The sequence below is a fragment of the Harpia harpyja genome, chromosome 22, assembly GCF_026419915.1.
Source record: "Harpia harpyja isolate bHarHar1 chromosome 22, bHarHar1 primary haplotype, whole genome shotgun sequence".
Taxonomy (NCBI): domain Eukaryota; kingdom Metazoa; phylum Chordata; class Aves; order Accipitriformes; family Accipitridae; genus Harpia; species Harpia harpyja.
Window position 1 is genome coordinate 15,408,936 of NC_068961.1, and position 22,202 is coordinate 15,431,137.

The window sequence follows — 22,202 nt, forward strand, 5'->3', positions numbered from 1 at the left end:
TGTGGCTTCAGGTTTAGGTGACACTGGACACAGCTCCATGCAAACCTGGATTTCATTAGTTCTACTTTACACACATAAAACCCCCTAAACAACCACACCCCTTCTGATCCCTCCCAATTTACCCAATTTATAACTTTTCGGGGGTTTTTTTTTTTTGGTAGTTTTCTTTAAAGTTAATGTTTATTTCACCTTGCTCGCTGTGGCTGTGTCCACCAAACAACTCAGAACTCTGGAAAAACGTTGCTTAATCCGAAGTTACTCTGGTTCTGCATCAAAGTTACAAGAGCTGTCTGTGGAGCAGTGGCTTGAGGTTGCTCCTCTGCAAAATAGCCCCAGACATGGCTGGGGTCATAAACCCACAGAACAGGGGACTCATTTTGCTTTGCGACCCAGAAACTTTCGTCTCCATCCTCCTCTATATAGGACAGGAAAATGTGAGCCACAAAATCCATGAGTAGCAAATTAAACAAATGCCAGGATCCTAGGTTTAAAGAAAAACAAAAACAATTTTAACAACCTCTTCATTTGCTTATCTTCATGATGTGTTCTTTTTTGAAGGGCTTTATTACAGTAATGGGCTAGACAAAGTAGCAGACTAGCACTCATCAAATTACATACTTCCAAATATCACAGCAAAATAGGCACCAACTGCAGATTTTAAACATAAGCAAAAGCCTTTTCCCCTTATTTTAGCTAGTGAGGAAAGTCTCCTTGTGTTTATTCACTTTCCTGTTCAAGTTCTTCCCCACGTTCACTGCTACTACAAAGCTTATCAACAACCACATATCATCCCCATTCTCCCCTTGGACAGATAAATCATTCCACCTCTTCCCAAGCAAACCCTCCTACAGATGTCTGTATGTCTTGTGTCTATGACATTAAATGGCCTACCTTGCAGCTTGGGGGCATAACAGCTAAAAGCCAGGAGAGACTCACTGAGGCCATTGACTTTTGAATCATACCTTGGTTGAAAGCCCTTACAGTAAAGAGTCAGTCTTCTTCCATGCCATAAATCTGCACAGGAATTCATCAAGCAATTCATAACCTCTGCATCCCAAAAATGTGTTTACATGGACATCAACAAGGAGATACCACAATTTACATGAATGACCAAGGTTTACAGAGCTTTAAAAATGAAAATTACTGCCTCTTTTGATGTTATATGTGTCTGAGAAGCTGCTGCTTCTGCCATTTCTCCTTTTGCGAATCTTCAAATTCCAGCAAAGTAAGTGGAAGTACTTGTTTATCTACGGGACAAGGAAAGGGACTTTTATACTTGGAGTTCAAACTATAAAGACCTGACACTAGTAGTCCATGAGTGTTTCTAACAGTCTTACAGGTGTTTTCAATATGTTCAATAAGACTAAGCATGAAACAAAAGCTACCACTCCAGTTGTCCCTTGGGATAATAGAGAGGGACACAGTTTTGAAGAGGTAGCAGGTTGAAGCAGCTTGCTTTCTAAAGAGGAACGCACAGGTCACTGTCCAGCCAGGGTGGCTCAGCTTTGCATCCCTGAATGCCTCCAAAGGGAGACCAGTAAAGGAAATGGAGCTGGACCAGCTGACGTGCCTTACAGGGGGGTAACTGCACGGTTCCTCCGATCACACTTGGGCATCACCCATGTGGAGGCTGGGCTGGAAAAGGGTACAAGCCAATCCTAAATTCAGAGGTGTGAGTACGCCAGCATATTATGTGTGCCAGACATGCCAAGCTCCAAGGCAAGGTGCACCAGACAGGAGTAAGTTTGGGTTTGGTTACTGGTATGTGGTTGATTTTGGGGGGCAGGCACACTGCATTAACATGACGCTCACACATTTCCCTGAGTAATTTTGTTTCCTCAGTGTGGATGCTACATATTTCGACCTACAGGCTGCCCACCATTCCCGCAAGAAATGCTGAGATTTAAAAAATTTCTGAAAAGCAATGACCCTGAGTACAGAACTTTTACACCAGATGGCTTTGTTAACAAAACGGCTTCAGCTTTGGCCTCTAAAACTCAATATCCTACCGGAACAGAAGCATGGGAAAGAAGGGTTGACATTGTTAGGTCATATGGCCCAACATCTTGAAGAACCAAAGGTATTAAGAAAGAAGATAATACTGATCAAATTAATTGGAGCATCACAGAGAAAGATTAAAAGACATTTTTTAACTCTCTCATATGTGATAATAAGTTCAATCTCAGTGCTACTGAAGTATAGTAGGAAGACTGTCATAAGTGGGATGCAAATATCATTTGTAACTAGTTTAAGGAAGGCTCAGCAGAGGAAGGGATGCTCTCCATCAGTTGTGTCCCCAATCACCGACAGCTGCAGAACAGGGAGGCAATTCATTAAACTCTTCTTGTGGTGGAAAGAGGGAAGAGAATTTCATCATTGTGGGGAATTTCAATAAACATTATGCTTCCAGTGCTGTTCTTGGAATTCATTCTTAATTTCCTCATTGCCCAAAATATTGCATGTAACATTGGAGAGTTTTGTGCAGAACTCCTCTGGAGAGAGAGAAAGGAATGATTATTTTATTATCACTGTAATGCAGCAGCTGATGGACAAGGGATCCTACTGTGCTATGTTCCTCGCAGACACAGAACAAAACTGTGATCCCGCTCCAGAGAGTTTTCAATCTAAATATAAGGCAAAAGGTAGCAGCTAGATGCAGAAAAGGGGTGCTCACATACATGCACAAAACACAGACATTAGCAGGGGTAAAATACTGAAGAATACAAAAGGCAACAACCTTAACACACCCCTTTGTTATGTCTTTGTAGAAAACACATGAAAGTACGGTTTTGAAGGGGAATTTCAAAGAAGATAATGAGGTTTTCTTTGGCTATTTGTGTGAAGCCCTATCCAAAGGAAGAGGAAAAAATATGAAGGTGCTCCTTTGAAAATTTAAAAAGCGGTTCATACAGTTTGGGATCAGATGCTACTCACAGGAGATGGTGCATTTCTGCAGAATGAATAATAGAGAGCGAGCCTCTGAAAGGTTTTACAAATGAAGAGAAATGCAGGTAGGGTTGATGCAATATAGAAAGGGAAGAGACTGAACTGATTCAAGACGTGGTTGTACCACTTCAAGCCACTTTGTGTGAATGTGACTGCACAGTCCCTTTGCTTCTGCCTTGCACTGGTGTATGAGGGATTTGATGCTTGACAGCTCAGAGCCCTAAACCAGAGAGAAAACTAACCCAGCTAAAGCAGTGACTAGTTTTCAGTCAGTTGAACACCTTAAACAGGCTTGCTTCTGGCTAGGCAAGCACTTATGTCAGCGTAAGGCATAAGGAAAAAGAAGGAGCATATAGCTGTCAGAAGAACTAACTGCCTTTTCGGCAAGTAGTTAGCGCAGTGGCTCTGCTCTGGCTATATGATACGGGAAGAACCCGAAGGACTGGGAGCTACCACTTGAGAGATCTGGAATTTTTATGGTTTGGGAAATTAGTGGCCCCAGCTCTCCATCACACAGGGAGGCTCACTCCTCGGGCTGCTGTTCCCCATATTTGCACGGATAAATGATGGCTTCTGCCGAAAGAGGGAGTCCTGCCCTTCCCACCATCTCCAGCTGCAGGCTCCTACTTTCCTCCCTTCTGCTCATCCTAAGAGTTTGGATCAGAAAACAGATCTGGTTGAAAACTAATCCTTTCATTTCCCTGACCTGGCTAGCCACATCCCCAGGTGAACGGTGCTGCTTGATGCAAGGAAGGGAGTAGGAAGAAGTGATGCCCTTATGGACTGTAGCGTGAATTTTTGTCGGTTGAAATGATCTGGTGCCTCTGCCACCTCAGGACACGGAGGGGTGTATCAGACGAGAGTCACAAAGCTCCTACTTACCAAAACTGTCTGCGTAGTTGAGGGTCATAGCCTTGCTTACTGCGCTCAGGAGGAAGTTCCATCTCAACTGGAAATCTGATGCCAGTTTTCTAAACTCCTCTTTACTCCTGCTTGGCTGCAGGTAGAGAAAAAAATTGCTTTATGATAAAGTCAGTTAAAAGAATTCCTTATTGTGTTGCAGACGATTTCCCTGTACAGACTGCATACAAAGGTAGAACAAACAGGTTTTTTTGTTAGAATTCTAAAATAACTTAGGTTGAAAGGGATCTTTGGACATCATCTAATCCAACCCCTTGTCCAAAGCATGGCCAGCTCAGTTCAGGCCTTGTCCAGCCAAGTTCTGCATGCTTCTAGGATGGAGATTCCACAGCCTTTCTGGGTAACCTCTTCCTGTGCTTAACTACTCTCATGGTAATTTTTTTTTTCTTTTTATCTATTGGAAATTTTCTTTGCTGCAACTTGTGTCTATTGCCTTATGCCCTATAATTGTGAACCCCCAGGAAAAGTCCAGCTCCATCTTCTCTCTACCACCCCATGAGGTAGCTGAGGGTTCTATGAGATGAAGGCACCAGAGAACTGCAAAGTACTATTCTTAATTAAAAAAACAAAACAAAACAAAACAAAAACCAAAACCAAAAAGGAAATAATCGAGCTAAAGAAGTAGAGTTTACCCTGCTTCTTCAGAAAGGGGGAAAAAAATCCAAAAAACTTTAACCACTGCCCAGACCCGAGTTAATTGGTCTGGCAACCAACTGAATGCAGCAGTACCGTGAAGCTACCCCTAATTCTGAATCAGTGATGGAACAGGGGTGGTAGAGCTGGTAACCTATGGAAAGGTTCATATGCGAGGATGATCATACTTGAATCTTTCACAGAGCTGGAGACATTTTACTAGAAATTATCACTCTCCTCCCACCTGCTAAAAGTCAACAGTTTCGTGAATCAATGATTTCGGGAATCATGAGGTGTTCTCTTCATTTTTACCAACACTTTTCTTCTGAATTTTGCTTTATTAGGGATTGTTATGTGTCTATGAAATGAGAGGAGATACTGAAACCGCCCGAGTGGATATAGGCACAGAAATATGCTCATAGTTGTTTGCACAGATGGAATTTTTGTATGCCAATTAATTCTCCCTTTTTCTGCAGCATGCATAAATTGTATTTAAGCAAATCTGCAGTCTGGTCAGGTTGCTAGTGTTCAATGTAGCTCCTGCAGACTAGTGACAGTCAGCATGTAGCAGGATAAATGATATGATCACTCTTTCTTTTCTGAAATTATTAAATTAATTTTATACCTGAATGATAAAAGCTTGAAGATTTGAAGACACACAGTTCAGGAGAACCCGAATATCTGTGGAAGCTGCCAGCAAAGACATTAAGTCGTTCAAACCTATGAAATATAGAAAGGAGATCATTACTTGAAGTGATTGGCTTGCTTTTTGGTTTGTTTCTGCAGTTTTTAGCTTTTTTTTTTCTTATCTCTTTAGCTAAAAATATATTAAGACATCTGTTTATAGCATTTTGATTAATATAATTATACTATTCCTTTAGTGAGGAATAGTGCCGTACTTCAAAATCAGTCAGAATTTATGTTTCTGTCCATTTCCACCATACCTGCACTGACCTAGTCATCATGGCAAAGGTGGCAAGAATAAACATTTCCAATGTGAAAGCTGGAATTTGGTTATATGCAATATCAATTTACTTCTCTGAGATTTTATGCAGTTGAGAAAAAAAAAAAATCATGGTTTACCTGTTGAGGGGGAAAAAAGTTTTAAAACAATAACAGAAAACGCAGAATATTCTGTAGACCAACAGAGATATAGATAATATTGCCACATATCAGCGCAGCTGTTCCCCCAAAAGATTGGAACTTACCACCCGGTGCCAAAAGGTACATCATCACTATGACACCTCTCTGAATTTATACCCTTCTAACTGAGACATCTTCCTTCAAGAAGGCATATGGATAGGGTCTGTGAAACCTTGCTTATTATAAATAACAGTTTGGAAAAGCAATGAAAACAGAGAATGGAATAAATCCACCTTGGAAAGAGTTATATCATTATATTCATGTAACATTAATATATATTAATATAATGAGCAAATGTAATAAGAGCATTCTGCGCAGTGGTTTTGATTTTTAAGATGTATATGAATATTATTTAAATGGTTCTCCTGATGGTTCTGTGAAGAAGGCAACTTATTATTCCCACTGAAAGCAGTCACGGAAAGGCCGTGGCACATCCCTTGTCAGCGAGCGAGTCGGTGATGGGCCAGGAACAAAGAGCTGAGGTTCTCCCCCGTCAGTTCTGTGCACAGCCTAGTCCAACGTGCCCGTCTCTTGCTAATAATTTAAATGGAAGCCCATTAATCTAAAAATTAACTTGCTGTTATGTTCCCATCCCTTTTCATTAAGCTGGCAAATGCATTATGTCATGGCTGCATACAATACAATGTATTTTATTGTTTACAGCATAACATTGATCCCACAGGCCACAATACAGCGAAAGAACACGAAAGCTGAAAGGCCAAGTCATCGTCCAGGTCAGCATACAATGTGTTAAAATCTGGCCACAAGAAATGATTTTGTGTACTTTGATTAATAACAGAGGAAAAAGTGAAATGCAATGCTTGAAAACTTCTTTTTTTGTCAAAGAAAACAATAAAAAATTAATATCCCTGTTTGTCAAACTTTTTCTAGAAGATATATAATTTAGTAACACAAACCCTACTCCTGCTGCCACAGAAAGCTTTAAGAGAGAGTCGGAATGGAAAGCCTTTCATTCTTAACCTTTAAAGTTAGAAGGATAATATTACATGCTCCATTCTCAATTTTATTGGCTCTTTTCCAGCACTTCGGGTTACAGCAAGACTGTAATTCCCATTAGGGCAGATGCCATGAATAAACAAGAGGAAACACTGGAGCTTTAACAATACCAAGCAAGGGCTTAAGCGGATAGACAAAATAAAGCAAAAAAAAATATTACATTTGAGTTCTATGTCGCTCTGCAGCTCCTCCGGACTCCTAAACTCCTTTTGAAAGAGGTTTCCAGGCACATCCAGAAATCCCTGATCGATGACAGCATGCAAGTCTGATCGCAGAACAGTGACTTTGCTGTTGCTGGTCAAGACTGTTCTCATTGTCTACACATAATAAGAAAACAGTTAATGCCTTTCATTTTCTCAAGGCCTTAGCTCGGTCAAACAGCTTCCCTTATTCAATACTAGACTTTATATAACCAGTCTCTGAACTGGAAAAAAAAATTAAAAAAAAAAAAAAATCAAAGGAGATGAATCTTAAGTTGTCTTCAAGAGTTTTGTGTTCTGGAGATATTCTTCTCAATGACACTCTGTGTCATTGTCTGTGGTGGAGCAGACAAGGCTAACATGCTTGAAGTATCTGGGCAATTGCCTGGGCACTTGGTTTCGCCTAGAGTTATTTAGTTACGCCAAGTAATGGTATTTTGTCTAAAACGTGGAATGGTGTATCAGGGCCAACTTTCCCTCAGTGTTACCTATCCTTAGTACATGTTTCCATGAAATTCAAAGGCAAGTTTTCTCAAGTTGCCCAAACCTTTAGGAATGTAAAAATAACATTAGAAATATGGTATTAGTTAAAATAATATTAGTTGGGATTTTATCCCATTTATCTGCTTATGAGTCATTTGTGAATGAATCTGGCTTCATATTTGTCCCCAAAAGTATTACTCACATAGATTTTGCAAACAATTTTCAGCCTAACATTTGATCCTGATCTCTTCACTTTTTTTTAATTAATTGCTAATATCACACAGTATTGCTTCAGATTCTTGATGAAATGATGAAAACAGTGAAGGAAATTAAACCTGAATCTGTTAAAATTTGTTAATCCATACATTTAGCCTCTCACTTCTATACTGAAGTTAGCAAGAACTTAAAGCCTTTGTTGAATTTCGGGCTTTTATATGAATAATCCATGTCCAGTTTGGCCTTCCAGAGGAAAAAATAGTTTTTGTAAAATTCGGAAGAACTTCAGGAATCATAAACACTGTAGCAAATCCCATTCACCAGGTGCTTACAATGACCCCACAAACAGCAGTGAATGCAGCTGCCCATTTGTTTGCAAACATAATCCCCAACCTGGCCATTTTTCTTTTTCATCATTCTGCTAGCTTTACTGAAATACCAAAAGCACTCTGATTCTCACTCGGTAATTCCCTTCAGGTAAGTTAAAGTATTTTTTCGTATTTTACTTGGAGTTCCCAGCGTCAGAAGAAGACCTGCATCTTGCAACACGAACACACGACCCAAAGGCTGGGAACTACCAGGGTCAGTATCTTCAGTACGCTGCTAGCACCTGGCTCCGTGCCCCAGTATTTTAGATTGGTCCCTTTAGCCATTGCACTTCACTATACTAAATATAATTCTCTAAATGACTGAGCGCCAGCTCTGACAACACTTAAATACAGCTTACCAGAGGCAGGAATCAGCCCCAGGAAATGACAAGCATCATATTCACATTCCTTTCTCGCAGGGAATTTGCACCTTTTTATGCTCTAATTACTTCTGCATGTCCAGGGAGTAGCAGCTGTCAGCCTGCTTTATCTACACGTGATGGGAAAGTTACTTTTTTTTTTTCTTCTTTTGAATGCTGACCCTGCCAAAATTGTTCCTTTTTTCTCACCAGGTGGCTAAAGTATTGCAAAGTACTCTACAAGGGCCGGTGTGGTTACACCGTTCAGAAGCTGCAGCTGCAGAGCTCCTCTGTAGTACTTCTTCTCATTGGGAGCAGTCTCCCTGCTTTGACCATCAGTCTCTATCTGAAATTCCAGGTGTGTTTTTAGACAGAGAAAATGGAGAAGGATGATTAGAAATATCAAATGACTCCTATGTGAGAAGATGAGATAAACTTCAGCTTTGGATAGAAATGACTGAGGAAGGATGTGATGGAGGTTTGCAGGGAGAATTGCATGAAGAAGGGTAGAAATTTTAAAATAATAAAGTATTTTTTCACACAACAAATTATCAAACCCGGGAACTCACTACCCCAAGATGTTGTGGATGCCAAAATTAAGCTATTAAATGCCAAGATGTGGGTATAACCTTCATCTCAGATTGCTAGAAGGCAGGGGAGTACAATGGAGGAGGAGTGAGGTATCACTTGCTCTACTCATACCCGCTTCACGTGAGCATCTGACGAGGGTCACCAGGGGAAATGGGACACAAGTCCTCACAAGCCTGCGATCAGGTCTGACTGACTAAAGCACTCAGCAGTCCTTTCTGAGGGACCTCCACCTCCCTGTGAAGCATCTGCATGTTTCTCACAAGCTGAAAATTTTAAACACCTGCGGTGTTCAGCTAACCATCTTCTGGTGTGCGTTGGACAGGGGGCTGCATTTGCAGGAGAAGTTTTAGCTGGTATTTGTCTCCTACCCTGTTTTGCTGGAGCCCAGTATCCATGGCTTTGGCAAGATCTGTAACAGAAGTTGTAATAGAGGCTACGTGACCGCTGAAAGACTATGGGGATGCTCATTTACAAGACTTACATAATTTCACTTATTGAAACTATTGTTTTTAAATTGCCGATGGGACTAATCATCAGGTACACTGGAACTCCTTTGCCCTTTCCTTGTATTTTAAAGAGGCTCTAGAGAAGGTGCAGACGTCATCTACTTGTGAGAACAGTGCCAAGAGCTCATTAGCATGAACAAGAACCAGGCTCAGAATGTGCTCAGCTCTAAGTGTAGATCTGACCCCGACTCTCAGGTCTGCCAAGTTCACTTTGCCGGTTAAACAGTGTAAAGGGGATGGAGAGCAGCCAGAGGCTCCCCCCAGCTAGGCTGCAATTCTCTTGCCCTACATCTTGAGGGTGTAAATCCAATGTTGACTCTCTGCAGCTTTTCCGCACATTAGGAATAGGCAGGGAAGGAGGTACAACCAGCCCCTTGACATCATGGCTCGAGCACAAGAAGGATGATGTAAAGTCTGAGTATGCAAATCAAACGCAAATGACTGGGAATAGTTGGCACTTGTGGTCTTGCTGGATCACGTTCTTGAATGCATAAGAAGCACTGTTTAGAAGCACATGAAGCTGAGCTTTTCAAGTATTTAGTATCTCCAAGGGCTGCTGCAGTAAATGGGAGCTGTGAGTGCTCAGCACTTCACAGAAGTCAACCTTTTGCCTGTGGTAGCACACCTATGCATATTTGTGCATTATTTTCTGTTTTTATAAACATTTTTACAGTGGGGTATATGTTTTTGTATGCTGCTGGTGATGAAGCTTTCCCATAAAGAAAAGCCACGTTTATTAAGGAAGAACATGGCACTGCTGTGCAGTCCAAGAAGCCACAGTCCCTTCCTTCCTCCCCTTTATTGTGGAGACACAGTGTAGTGATTTAAGCCAGGCGGCATGTTGGGAAAATCTTGTACTTGCTGCTTGAAGGAGAGGAGAGAATGTACCACCTGTTCTATTCTGCTTTCTTTCCCATTCATGACCTATCTCTTCTGTTGTGGCCCGGACCACCTCAAACCCCAAGGTTTTGGAAGTATCCATGGACACCAATGGAAGGAATGCTGCAGGGAGGGTACAGCCCCTCATAATAATGCAGCACTGAATGAAACAATTTACTTTGCAGTGTTCAAAGGGTTACAAATGCAGCTCCTGGAGGCACCTCTGTAGCTGAGAAGAATGATACTGTAGAGCAAAAAGCAGAGATATTAATTTTTAGAGAGATTTTTGTCTCTTTCTTCCCAAGGAAAAAAGCCAGTCTGAGGGATGACCCTGAGGACAAAAGTTCAGAAGATATTACCCTGCAGCGCTCCTTCCAACACTGTCCGGTCAGAGGATGGAGAAGATTTTGCCAGCTGATCCCTGGGATCCATGAAAAAGGTGAGGGTCTTGTGCCCTTCAAGACTTCATGGCTTGCTCCTCGATCACGCAGCTTCACTGCAGCCGGAGTATTAGTGATTTCCCTTGCGCAGGCTGCTGCGGCACGTGTCAGAGAGGGTGGTCAGGATGCTGTGTAAAACCAATTTTAGAATAACTCCAGCATGTGCTATCTGACTGGCTTTGGCACGGTTGGGCAAAGATACTGGAAACTGTCATCTGACCCTTCCAGCTACTGTGTTCTCCTCTCCATGGGGGACCACTGACCATGTCTCAGAGGCTTTCGCAGAATCCAGAAGGAGCAAAAGGCCCCCTCAGCATACTTATGGTGTGGGAAGAGATGGGGAGGAGGGTGAGCATGGTTTGCACCATGGTCAGTGTACAGCTAAGAACACCTCTGCTGCTGCTGTTGTCCTACAGTGGAGCATCTCATAAATAGTCCAAACTGCTTGAGTGGATGGGATGCCCAGTTTTTTTGTTTCACGGGTTCTGGAACATACCTTGGCCATGTTAGAAAGGTCTGTCTTTCTCCTGAGTCTTCTTACAAACACTGTAACTTCTGTTAAAGAAGAAGAAGCAGCAGATGTTTCATATCATTAATATTTTACAGTCTAAAAGATGTTAATGAAGGCAGAACTTTTAAGTTAAAAGTAGATCCCTAGGGGAGGTATGGAGGCTAACGGAGGGCACAGTGGGGGCACTGAGCCAGTGTTATGGGCTGTGCTGGGCTGGGGGCCCTCGCAGTTTAAAGCTGGCAAGCAGAAGCTGCCCAGGTCATCGCTCTTCCTTCACTGCAAATCTGTTAGCCCATAGACACATAGGAAAAATACTTCCAATATTTTTTTACATTAAATACTTCTTAATCAAGACCAATACTCTTCTACATGTATGGTTTAAGGTGAATGAAAACAATGTTAATTATCTCCTATATTTTGTTCAGAGGGTTTACATTTCCGCCTTCATGCAACTATAATTCTGCAGCACTGTTAATAGGAGTTGGTTTCTTTAATTTTATTTTCTCCTGTTTATAATGTGTTGTAATTATGACAAGCATGGTCCAAGAATATCCTTTTTAAGAATAAAATATACAATAACTGATTCTTAGTTACAGGAAAATCGAGTATAAAGCAACTTACAAACTTCTGTAGACGGGCAATGGTTTTCAAGTGAAAATTCCTGTTTCCCTGAAGTTTGTACAAACCAGAAAGACCAGAATGTATACACAAGGGGTCTCAACTGATTAATTACATATACTTCCATGCACACACATATTAAAAACACACTGCTAAGTTTGTTGTGTCAAACATTCAAATGCAAGAAATGCCAGAATTAAGACTTTCTGCAAGTATTCCTTGAGCACATGAATGCTAATACAATCTTTTGTCTACACAGAAGCCCTGCTTTGCCACTGAGGAGTTGGTCTTCACTTAATGAGCAACTGAGCAATGTTATGTTTTAGCCAGAATCTTCAGCATCATATATATGTACATATATACGTACATATTTAGAAACACACACACCTTTGTATAGTACAGATTTTTTCAAATCCTCCTCTAATGACAAAGTCGTAGTTTCCCTATGGGACTATGGCTTTTTTTCCCTTTATATTGAACTGTGCTATAGCCATTAATTAATTTATCTACATAAAACCACTTGCAAGGTGAAGAGACAGAACAACACCTAAATTTCAGAGGGCAGACTGCGTATTATTCAATCATCTACACAGCCAAAGTGGTCATGACAAGAGACAGCTCTTTAAAAAGATTCAGGTGCAGTTTAATTTACCATGAATTGGGAATAATTTTGGCTTAAATTTGTTCTCACACGTTATCTGAGACTATTTTTAACTGTATTCCAACTAACTCTAGCCCTCACTACTATTGAAGTTACATCAGCTAAAAAAGTTTTTAAAATACTTTTTGTAAGAGTCTTGTAACACAATCTTCTCTGCAGTTTAAGCAAAGATTATTTTATGAAAATCTCTCTATTACTCAAACATACCTTCAGATTTGGATGTTTGGAGTGGTAATGGAAACCCTCCCAAAGCATTAAGCAGCCAAAGTTCAACATTTTTACTGAACAATCTGATTGACTTCATGTGTTGCACAGGCATCTCCTCCAGGAAATCATGAAGTAGGATGTTCTCCATCTCCTAGAATACAAATTCACGGAGCTGCACGATTGGTGTACTACAGATATTTACAGCAGCATGAAACAAAATTGTGTTAATGGTTTAAGTGTAAATGTAAAGCAGCCTGTTTTTTTCTTCCAATTAAGCAATAACTAAGCTACATTTGTTAGCAGAAGGAAAAAGATCCTGACAATAAATGTCATTTCCTGAATTAATTACTAGACACTACTTAATGAGCTGCTTTAAATAAGAAGCAAATTATTTTGATCAGAAAACTGCATATTTCTATGTGGAATGTCACAGAGAAATGCAGTAGTGTTCTCAATGGAAAAAACAACTCTTGTAATTTGGAGAACAGCTACCAGTCGAAATTTCAGTCACATAACCTCATGCCAGAACCACAGACCACATTTATAACAGCATACTCCATTGGCATTAGGGACTTTCAAAGGAATATGTAGCAGCAAAATGGAAGTTATCTCAAATTCCACTGGCTCCTTTCAAAATCCATACTGTGCTGTCTCAGAAGAAGCCAAAGAACAGACTTGAAGTAGGAATGAAAATCCCATTGTACGGCACACAACGAACAGCTGGCCCTTCTCCTCAGGTAGAACTACCAGAAAGACACAGACACATAACAACATCATTCCAACAAACAAGTGTGTCTACAGTACCTTGAATAGCTGCCTGTCATAGCTTTTGAACAGCTGGCATACATCTGGCAAGGACATCAGTGCTATTCTTTCAGGCTGCAGAGACCTCCAGAATGACATGATACAGTCTTCCACCTGTCGCACAAAGTCCTTCATGAATTAAGACAGATTTTACACTTGCAAAATGTGAAGCGTAATTCAGTAAAACAACACATGTAAGCACAGAAGCAAAAGAATGACTGTGGAGCTGGGGTCTTTGCCTGGCCCCATGCTGGCCAGGCTCCAGCGTAAGTGGAAGCATCCTGGGGCAACAAGCTGATCCTCGCAAGGCAGTGTAAGAAAGAGGAGAGAAACAAAGAATTGTGCTGTGGATATGCGGATATAATGAAAGATATGTGTCCGTGGCCTTGTGTTTTGTGCTGGGCTCAGACCTGTTGACGTGCCAGCAGTGCTCAGGATATGCCTACAAACTCAGATTCTCGGAGCATGTTGCGTTAATTAAGAATTCCCAAATAATTTGACTGAATGCTCCTTTTGTCTATAAATGATTATCTACCGTAGATCAAACCATCACATAAACAAGCTACACAGAAACAATTTTATCCTTAGAGTTGTTTGCTGTCATCAGAATGAGTGTTATAAAAGCAAAGGCATACCTTGTCAAGCTCGCTCTTTCTCACCATATGTAAAATATCTTGACAATGGCTGTAGTACTCATTGGCAAGCAGTACAACCTGGAGAAGGTAACCAAAAAGAGGGTACAAAAAGATCACGCAGGCAAAGAGCTAACTCGCTTGCTGACCGAATACTTGAACGTACCATTTCATAGGGGTATTTCTTGCCAAGCTCTTGCTCCAAAAGATAGAATCTGTTGAATTCAGGCCAAGGGTACTGAAATCTCTCTTGTTCAGTCTTCACATAAATGACAGATGGAAAACAGTGCAAATTCTTGCTCTCAATGCATCAGAATTTATTTTGAACAATAAAAAAAAAAGATCACAATTATCTTGTCAGTTTTGTTAAAGGTATTAAGTACTTTCTCGAAATTGTATAACATGATTTTTTAATAAGATGTATTTCTTCAGGGGAATGTGTGTCCTTTTTTTTTAGAATAGAGGGTTGCATGAAAGAAACAAGCATGGCTGACTAAATATTTAAATCCTAAACAGTACATGAATTTCTTTTCAAAACCAGTGAATATTTAATGCCATACATATCTTCCACATATTTTTTCTATAGCACTCATGTCACAGTTGTAACCTTCTAAATAAGGCTGCAGATAGCTGGCTCTGCTGTTGGGGTGACAGCGCATTTCTCATCAGCTGCCATTACATCCACTTCAGAGCACTCATTACTGCACCCGAGTGCTCCGTAAAAATAAGACAGACACCCAGCCTCTCCTTTTTTCCTCACTTTGGTCCACACAAGTTTCTTGCTCATGCCCTGCGGGCTGACTTCCAACAACCCCGGTATCCAGCCGTCCCGTGACAGCAGGCTTAGGGGAGAATGGCCACAGGTTAGCCTCGCATCTGCCCTTTTCAGTGAGCAGGGCTTGCACTCTTTTTTCTTAATCGTTTCCTAGTATTTAAATACCTATCGTGACAATAAAGTCTGAGAGCATTGAAAAGACACCGGCTCACCAGCGTGAGGGTCTGTTACCGTGGGCCTCGGGCAAGGAAGGCTGTGCCCCACTAACTCCCCTAATATTCAAAACCTGGGCTGTCAGCCACAATTTCCGCTCTCAGCACAGATAAAATTATTTGAGCCGATGTTAAGACAAGAAAAATATTTAGCTACCAGGTGAAAGAGGAGTGGGGGAAGTAAGCGTCTAGTGGGATCACGTAGACAAATATTATTTTGAAGAAGATGATGGGTTAGCTGTATTTTATCAGAACATAGTATATAGCAGTTCTAATTAAACACACAGATAGACATTTTGTTATAAGGCTGATGTCTCTGAAACTCACTGTTCTTTTTTTTTGGCTATTGCTCTTGTAACCAGGTGCATCTCCAGAACTGCAGACGTTTCCACTGTGGTAAAATATACAAGAGAAATACCCTTTAAAAAACCCACCAATTTATTCTGTATTTAGTGAGAAAATGAGCTCAAACTGGGTACAGTGGACTAGGTTGAAGCACTGCGTTTGGGAAACAAACCCTGCTCTCTTTGCTGTCATTCAGCAGCCCCATGATTTTCTAACGAGTCTGAAGACCAATTTCTTAATTTTAAGATAAAACTGAACCATTCGTTATAAAGACAGCAAGGTATTAGCCATTTAACAGTGCAAAGTCTTCCAATTTCTTGCACCAAAGTTGTGGGTTTGTATTTGTAGTTGCAGTTTGTTTCGAATTATAATAATAATTATAAACATGCAAATAATGAAAGTATAGTCATCCTTGTGCTTTGATTTCACAGTCATTACATTTTCTGCACCCTGTATCAGTTACATGGCATTTTGTTTCTGACTTTCCCCCATTTGCAAACCTGCCGTGAGGTTCCACACGGTCAGAATTCACCTGGACCTGCAAAGGCTTGACTGCTGGTTTTTGGCTGAAAAGTCAGGGATGGAGGCACAATAGGCTGCTTTCTTGCTTTATCATCTCCTACCTCTCTCCCTGCCCGTTTTGCTGAGGCTAATCCTGCGGGAGGGAGAGGCAATGTTGCTAGTAAAAGGGACGTGCTGCGAGAGTTGGATTCCTCCAGTCAAGCCCCCATCTGCTGCTGACACCTGCTCACTGTCTGTGAAGGCATTTCAAACTCCGAGATCCTTTTGGACTCGGCTATTTTGGAGGGTGACAGGCAGGGGCTTTGTAGAAAATGTGCTTCCACTGGTGACTGCCAACGCTCAGGCTATCTAATCAGATCTGGCTGCTGGGTGTCACTGCTGTGATGTTTTATAAACCAGGGTGCCACCACATGTCCTGAAGGTACAGAGGACAAAATGTAAGAGCTTATCTGCTTGGAAACTCAAGCCACTGAAAATGCCTCCTCTCGCTTCTCTGCTGTCCACAGGACTGACCCTTGCCACCTGAAAAATTACCTTTCCCTCTGCCACTACTCTCTGCCATGAAGGCGGTGGTCCAGCAAAACAACCAAACTGTCGTGACAGGGCACGACATTCATGTTGGGTACGTTTGGCAATGCTATTGACTCTTTCTGCCGGACATTTTAGAGTTGGTGGCTGACAAAGGGAAGAATGTGTCAGTAGAGATGTTTCATAACGCTTCTTTCAAATGGGTCCTTCCTGCAGATTTCCAAAGCCTGTGAAACAAAATTAATTAATATTTTCCAGCTCCTGCTCTCCCCGAGAAGGCGGCCAGCTGTATCTTCTGCTGCTGCTACTATGGCAACACGTATCAGCATCGCTCTCCTCCAGTGGGCTGGCTCCCCCCTACACGGGGATGGCGAGAAGGGGTGCTGCGTGGGTCCTCCTGCACCCCAGCAGCCAGCTGGGAGCTCGGTGACAATTAAGTGCAAATATCTACGGAAAGCTAACATCTATGCTCTCCCCACTGTTAGCAAAGGGGGTTCGGACTCACCCGGTGCCCGCGGAGGTGCTCGGCTGCCAGGCGGAGCTGCTCGATTCCCCTGGAGAGCGGTGCCTGGGTAAAGACAGGACACATGGAAGAGGAGGTGGGTGGGAGAAGGGGAAAATGGGTGACAGCAAAATCACAAGGAGTTTCACCATATCTCTTGCAGAGTTTGGATGATGCTATGGGTGGGGAACTAGAGCTAAAACGGGAAACACAATGGTGGGGATGACAAAAAGACTAACAGAGGGGGCAACCGGGAAGGACAAAGGGAAAATGAAAGGAGGGAGGGTGGTGAATGTGCATGCTCTTGACTGTCAGATCACACTGAGATTAGAAAAGCTAATTTGCTAGAATCATATCAGATTTTTTTTATTAAAAAATCATGGGTTTGCTTCACTAAAAAGTCAGAAGCCCAAACCTTCCCTCCTACTAGAATCATAAAGTAACTCTTATGAAACCAAAATTTGCCGGCATTTTTTTAACACTGCTGTACTCCGAGCCAGAGCAAGTACCATTTTAGGGAGAGCTTGTCCTCAAAGCTCCCATTCCTAGAGGGCACCCTATTGTGATGCATATCAGTAAATACCATATTCCCTTAAATCTCCGTAATACATTTGGACACCTCATTGATTACAGTTGTGTTTATTTACACTGCTTTCATAACATCATCATCAGAGCTGTGGTACACATATCTTCAAAAAATCCAAGATTTCTAAACAAACCAACTCACAGGTGCTGTATAAGAGCATCCTTATCACTCCTTGTGTGAACATGTTCCAACCCAACACATGTGAGGCCCTGCTGACTATCAAAAGGCAAATGCCTTCTCTGTAGTCGAAGGCAAACCATTATAATCATACTGCCATTTCTATGACAGCAACAAGCACAGCTCCCAACCTGCCAGATCCTTCACGGGTCTATTTCCTCACTACCAGCACCATGTCAATTGCCGACTATCTCAATATGGTCAAGAAATATTCTTTTCAGTAATTAGAGGGAGTGGATCATAGTTTTGAAACTATCCCTTTCTTCACCAGCCCACAGGCTGGGTGGATGCCTTGGTCTCTCAACTGGGTTCCTCGTTCCACCTTCCCCCCAGGTGCATGTTGGACTCTATTCAGGCATGGGAAGGAGCAATAATTATTTAGGACATGTTCACTACTCAAACAGACATCCCCTGTCTCTGCCAGAGGGAAATGGCAACAAGCCAGAGAAGTATATCCCATTAGCAGGGTCTGGTCCACAGACCATCATTTGGACTGCACTGAAATGGTATATTAAAAATCTTCTTCACTGTAATTTGGAAATTTCCACACCAACTCACTCTCAAAAATGGAGACGTTATGGGTCAAATACTCGTGCTGCAATTATATGATTACCTCCGCGAGAATAAAATTTGTTCTCGCAGGTAGAAAAGTCTTCAAGTTTTCATTACTTTTTTTCTAAATTTCAATTTTCTAATTAAAAAAAATCTAGAATTTGCCGTCGCTGGTTTTATCAACTTCACTGGATCATGAAAAATTCATTCTGATTTCAAAAAGTACTGAACCCTACTGAGAGGACAGTAAAGATGAGGTATTTCCTTGATGTGTTCCTATTTATTTGCAAAGAATGTACAAAACTCAATACAGATGGAAACAAACTCACTTATTTGGTTGAAACTGCTGCTTATTTTGTATGTGACCTAATTATTTCTTTCAGAGTTGTGCTACTCATGCTTCTCTGGCTGTGTTTTGTGCTTTTTTACTGCTTTCACCCTGTTTTTTTCCTGCTGTCCTTTATCAGACACTAAGAAGTAATTGTGACACCCGGCTGCCCAGGTGTTGCGGGCCTGCATGTTGGCTTGGGACAAGGATGTGTGGCTGCATTTAGAGTGGAAGCTGTTCTAATTTCAGTTGTCTGGCTTCACACAACAGCTTAGTGACTTCTTATAACTGTCTTAAATGAAGGAAGATAATTTTGTAGTTAAGAGACTTTTCTATTGCAACTAGAAAGATGATCTCTGTCTGAATACGATCTTTATATTTTGATTTTTTTTCTTAAATTGGAAAAGTTATCCTAAGAAACTATACCAAGATCACTAGATGGCTGGTTGATGTCAGCCCTTTCCCTGGAATACACCTCCTTTTCCTTGGTTTGACCAAATTAAATACAGTTTTTTAGGAGTAGGTGTCCGGGTGGGCACCTCTGGCAGCTGGTGGAGAAGGAGAAGGAGGCTTGCAGCCAGTGCCGCGGCTCTCCTGCAGTTACACGTGGGCTATAGCGTGTTCCCCAGCCCATCAGAGAACATGGCTCATTTCCATGAGGAGGGCCAAGGCCACAAGCTATGCTGGCATACTTCTGGTTCCCAGCAGTGGCTGAAGTCCTTGTTTTTGCACCTGGCCTGGACTTAGTCAACATTGCTTCTTTGGTTCCTCCTACTTTCTGTAATTTTTCTTCATGTTTCTATGCTGGGAGGAAAAAGAGCAACAATTCAAATTGTTCTGTTCTCTCTCTCGTCTCTTCTATGACCAGAACAGGCAGCTCTCCTACTATGCCTAGCAAGATTGCTGTTTTCAAGTGACGCTGCAGGGAAACACCTTTCTTTCCCTGAAGAAGAAAGACCAGCAGAGACTCAGCTGGAGACATGCAAGATTCCTTGAACAGTGGCCGAGACCTTTCCTTGTTTCGCATGTCAAATCTTGGGCCTGTTCTGGTTACACCGGGTGTACAGGTAGCGAGGGTTATCACTTCAGTAAGGGTCTCATGGGAAATGAGCCTCGAGTTCCCTATGAATAATTTGTCTGGTCTCACAACGACCGACTGCCACTTGATCATCTGCAGAACCTGATCCTCTGCCCTGTCCCATTCTTTACCGTTGTCACTATGGACTTCTGCAATGTTACTCCGCTATAAAACCCATGGAGAAAGGCAACAAACCTATGGGTATAATTTTTCCATGCTCTTGCAGAGCGTACACTCAATTAAGTAACTATAATATAAAATATCACAGACACTGAAACAGTTTCAGCATCACCAGACTATCTGGGTGCTTAATAGGCTGACTTGTATCCCTCTAACGTTTATGCTATAGAAAAATGCTGTACCTCCATATTAAAGAATGGAAATCAAAGCACAGAGTTTATCCATATACACGTTAAAGTAATGTACAAGTCTGTAAGACAGTGAGGATAGCAGCCTGGTCTCCAAAGTCCAAGGCATAGACTGCACCTATTTTTCTTATTCTGTGCATTTAAAAGGAGTGTAAAACTGTTACGGAATGGCAGCATTTCCCTTCCTTTTTTCTGGGGCGAAAGGCAAGCCTGTGGTTTGTTTATCTCAACCATGAGCTTAACCATGAGAACTCTTCCTCTCCTCCCCACAGCTGGCCCATGCTCATGTCTACACTTTAGTCTGCCAAAGTATCTTACGTTCATCAATTATTTTTAGACTTTTAATTTTTGCAGTGAATTTATACTTGTCTTATACATTTTCTCATTGTTGTTCCCTGACAAGAGGTGATTTTTAAATCTGAAATTTTAAAACAAAGGAAGTCTTTTCAAAATAATATGCCTCATTGTTTCAAGTAGTAAAAAACCCCAGATAACATGATTGGGTGTAGGACTTTTCAAAACCGTCCAGTCATTTATACTTTAATACATGTCTCTTCAGCCTGTTTCATAAGGAAGGTGACAGAATGTCATGAAACAATTTCAATATGTTTATCTGAGCTCCCTTTTAGAGCCTCAATATATTGAGGTTTTCTTTTAGGTTTGGCACAAGTTCCTGCTCTTAAGATCTACATGGCTAAAATGTCCAGTTCAAGGAAGTCTGATTAGGTAGGGCATGTTTTCAAAATGGATCTTCTCTACTAGGGTGCAGCACTTAATGGTACAGAACTTTTATAGTGTGTATAATAATAAGAAAAATGTAATACTGTTGTCAATGTTCAACACGATTTACAGACTTTCATGTACAGCCAATACAGAGACTGTCATGTGACATTTTATTATTAAAACATTTTAAAAAACAAACCTGTAATAATTTTTTTCAGACAGAAGAGAGTAATAACGTGCATAAAAGGAAGAGTTCTTCTTGATAGCTATTCCATCATAATGATACCTAGAAAATAATAAAAAAAAAGGATGAACTGCCAACCATATGATATTCAACAAGTCAGCGAATAATTTATATTCCTCCTTTGAAAGCAGATGATTGTTCCATTTAAACAAGAAAAGACCAAGTAAAAAAAAGCTACATTTGTTTTTTAAATTCTGTTGAAAATTTATTTTCCCAACAGAAGATAATTACACAAACTCTTTACAAACTCTTTTCAACAGTTTTTGCCCTGGAATGATACCTTCTTCTGAACGAGAAAACTTAAGCCAGTGAATGGGGTGCAACAGATTTGTACAGGACAGTTAGCCAAGTCAGGGACCAGAGTCTCAGCTGACGGAGGTCCCCATATCCCCATGGAAGTGGAAGGATTTGGTGCAGTTGTTCCGCAGCCATTCACAGTAACTTAGGGACTGGACGGCCCATCAGTAGTTATGGCAAGCAAAAACCCAAGAAGCCCACTAGACCTTCTCTAAGGTTTATCCTGACCTTGGTGAGCAGCGGAGTCGCCATCCCTGCTACCGAGGTGCTGCCAGCTGGCTCTTCCCAGGCTGGTCACTGGGAAGCCAGGGGAGCAGTGTGGTGGGCTTGGGCCACCAGCAGCCGGCAACCTTCTGCTATGGGAAGAGAGAGCACGGAGGCTGGGGGCTATCACGCACCATCCCAAATCCTGCCAGCTCTGAGGAGAAGCCTGGGAGTGTCTGCGGTGAGGCACTCCCAAAATAAAGGACCTCGCTGGATCAAGCTGATAGCAAGTCCAGACTAGTGGAGAAAAGTCACAGATCAAGTAAGGGCATGCCAGTCTCAAAACCAGTATTTGACAGCTACTCAAAATGCTTGTGAAATTATTGTGTCTCAATGCCCTTAAAACATCCCTTTTCTGGATGTTCAGAGTATGATCATAAGTTTGGACATTGAATCAATGGAAGAGTATCGAACTCTCTGTGCTCTAGAAGAAGAGAGGCACGGGAAGAAAGGAATGGAGGAGGAGGATCTGAGGTGGTCTGATTTAAATGGTTTTAAACTGTTCACAACATTTCCATTGACCACCAGTACATGCTGGGTCACTCCACAGATATGTGCAAGGTTGA

General features: G+C 41.6%; 1 protein-coding gene across 1 annotated transcript in view; it reads right to left on the reverse strand.

The window, feature by feature from the left end:
- Positions 1-194: 194 nt before the first annotated feature.
- Positions 195-22,202, reverse strand: part of RFX8 (regulatory factor X8) — a 28,821-nt gene continuing 6,813 nt past the window's right edge. Inside the window, exons 4-15 of the mRNA XM_052773940.1 lie at positions 21,031-21,117; positions 17,023-17,085; positions 15,450-15,513; positions 14,302-14,436; positions 14,139-14,216; positions 13,504-13,617; positions 12,700-12,850; positions 11,199-11,257; positions 6,821-6,977; positions 5,126-5,220; positions 3,829-3,943; positions 195-481 (exon numbers count right to left, since the gene is read on the reverse strand). Of these exons, the coding sequence (XP_052629900.1) occupies positions 222-481; positions 3,829-3,943; positions 5,126-5,220; positions 6,821-6,977; positions 11,199-11,257; positions 12,700-12,850; positions 13,504-13,617; positions 14,139-14,216; positions 14,302-14,436; positions 15,450-15,513; positions 17,023-17,085; positions 21,031-21,117 (1,378 nt within the window). The 3' untranslated portion in view covers positions 195-221. The remainder of the gene's footprint in view (positions 482-3,828; positions 3,944-5,125; positions 5,221-6,820; positions 6,978-11,198; positions 11,258-12,699; positions 12,851-13,503; positions 13,618-14,138; positions 14,217-14,301; positions 14,437-15,449; positions 15,514-17,022; positions 17,086-21,030; positions 21,118-22,202) is intronic.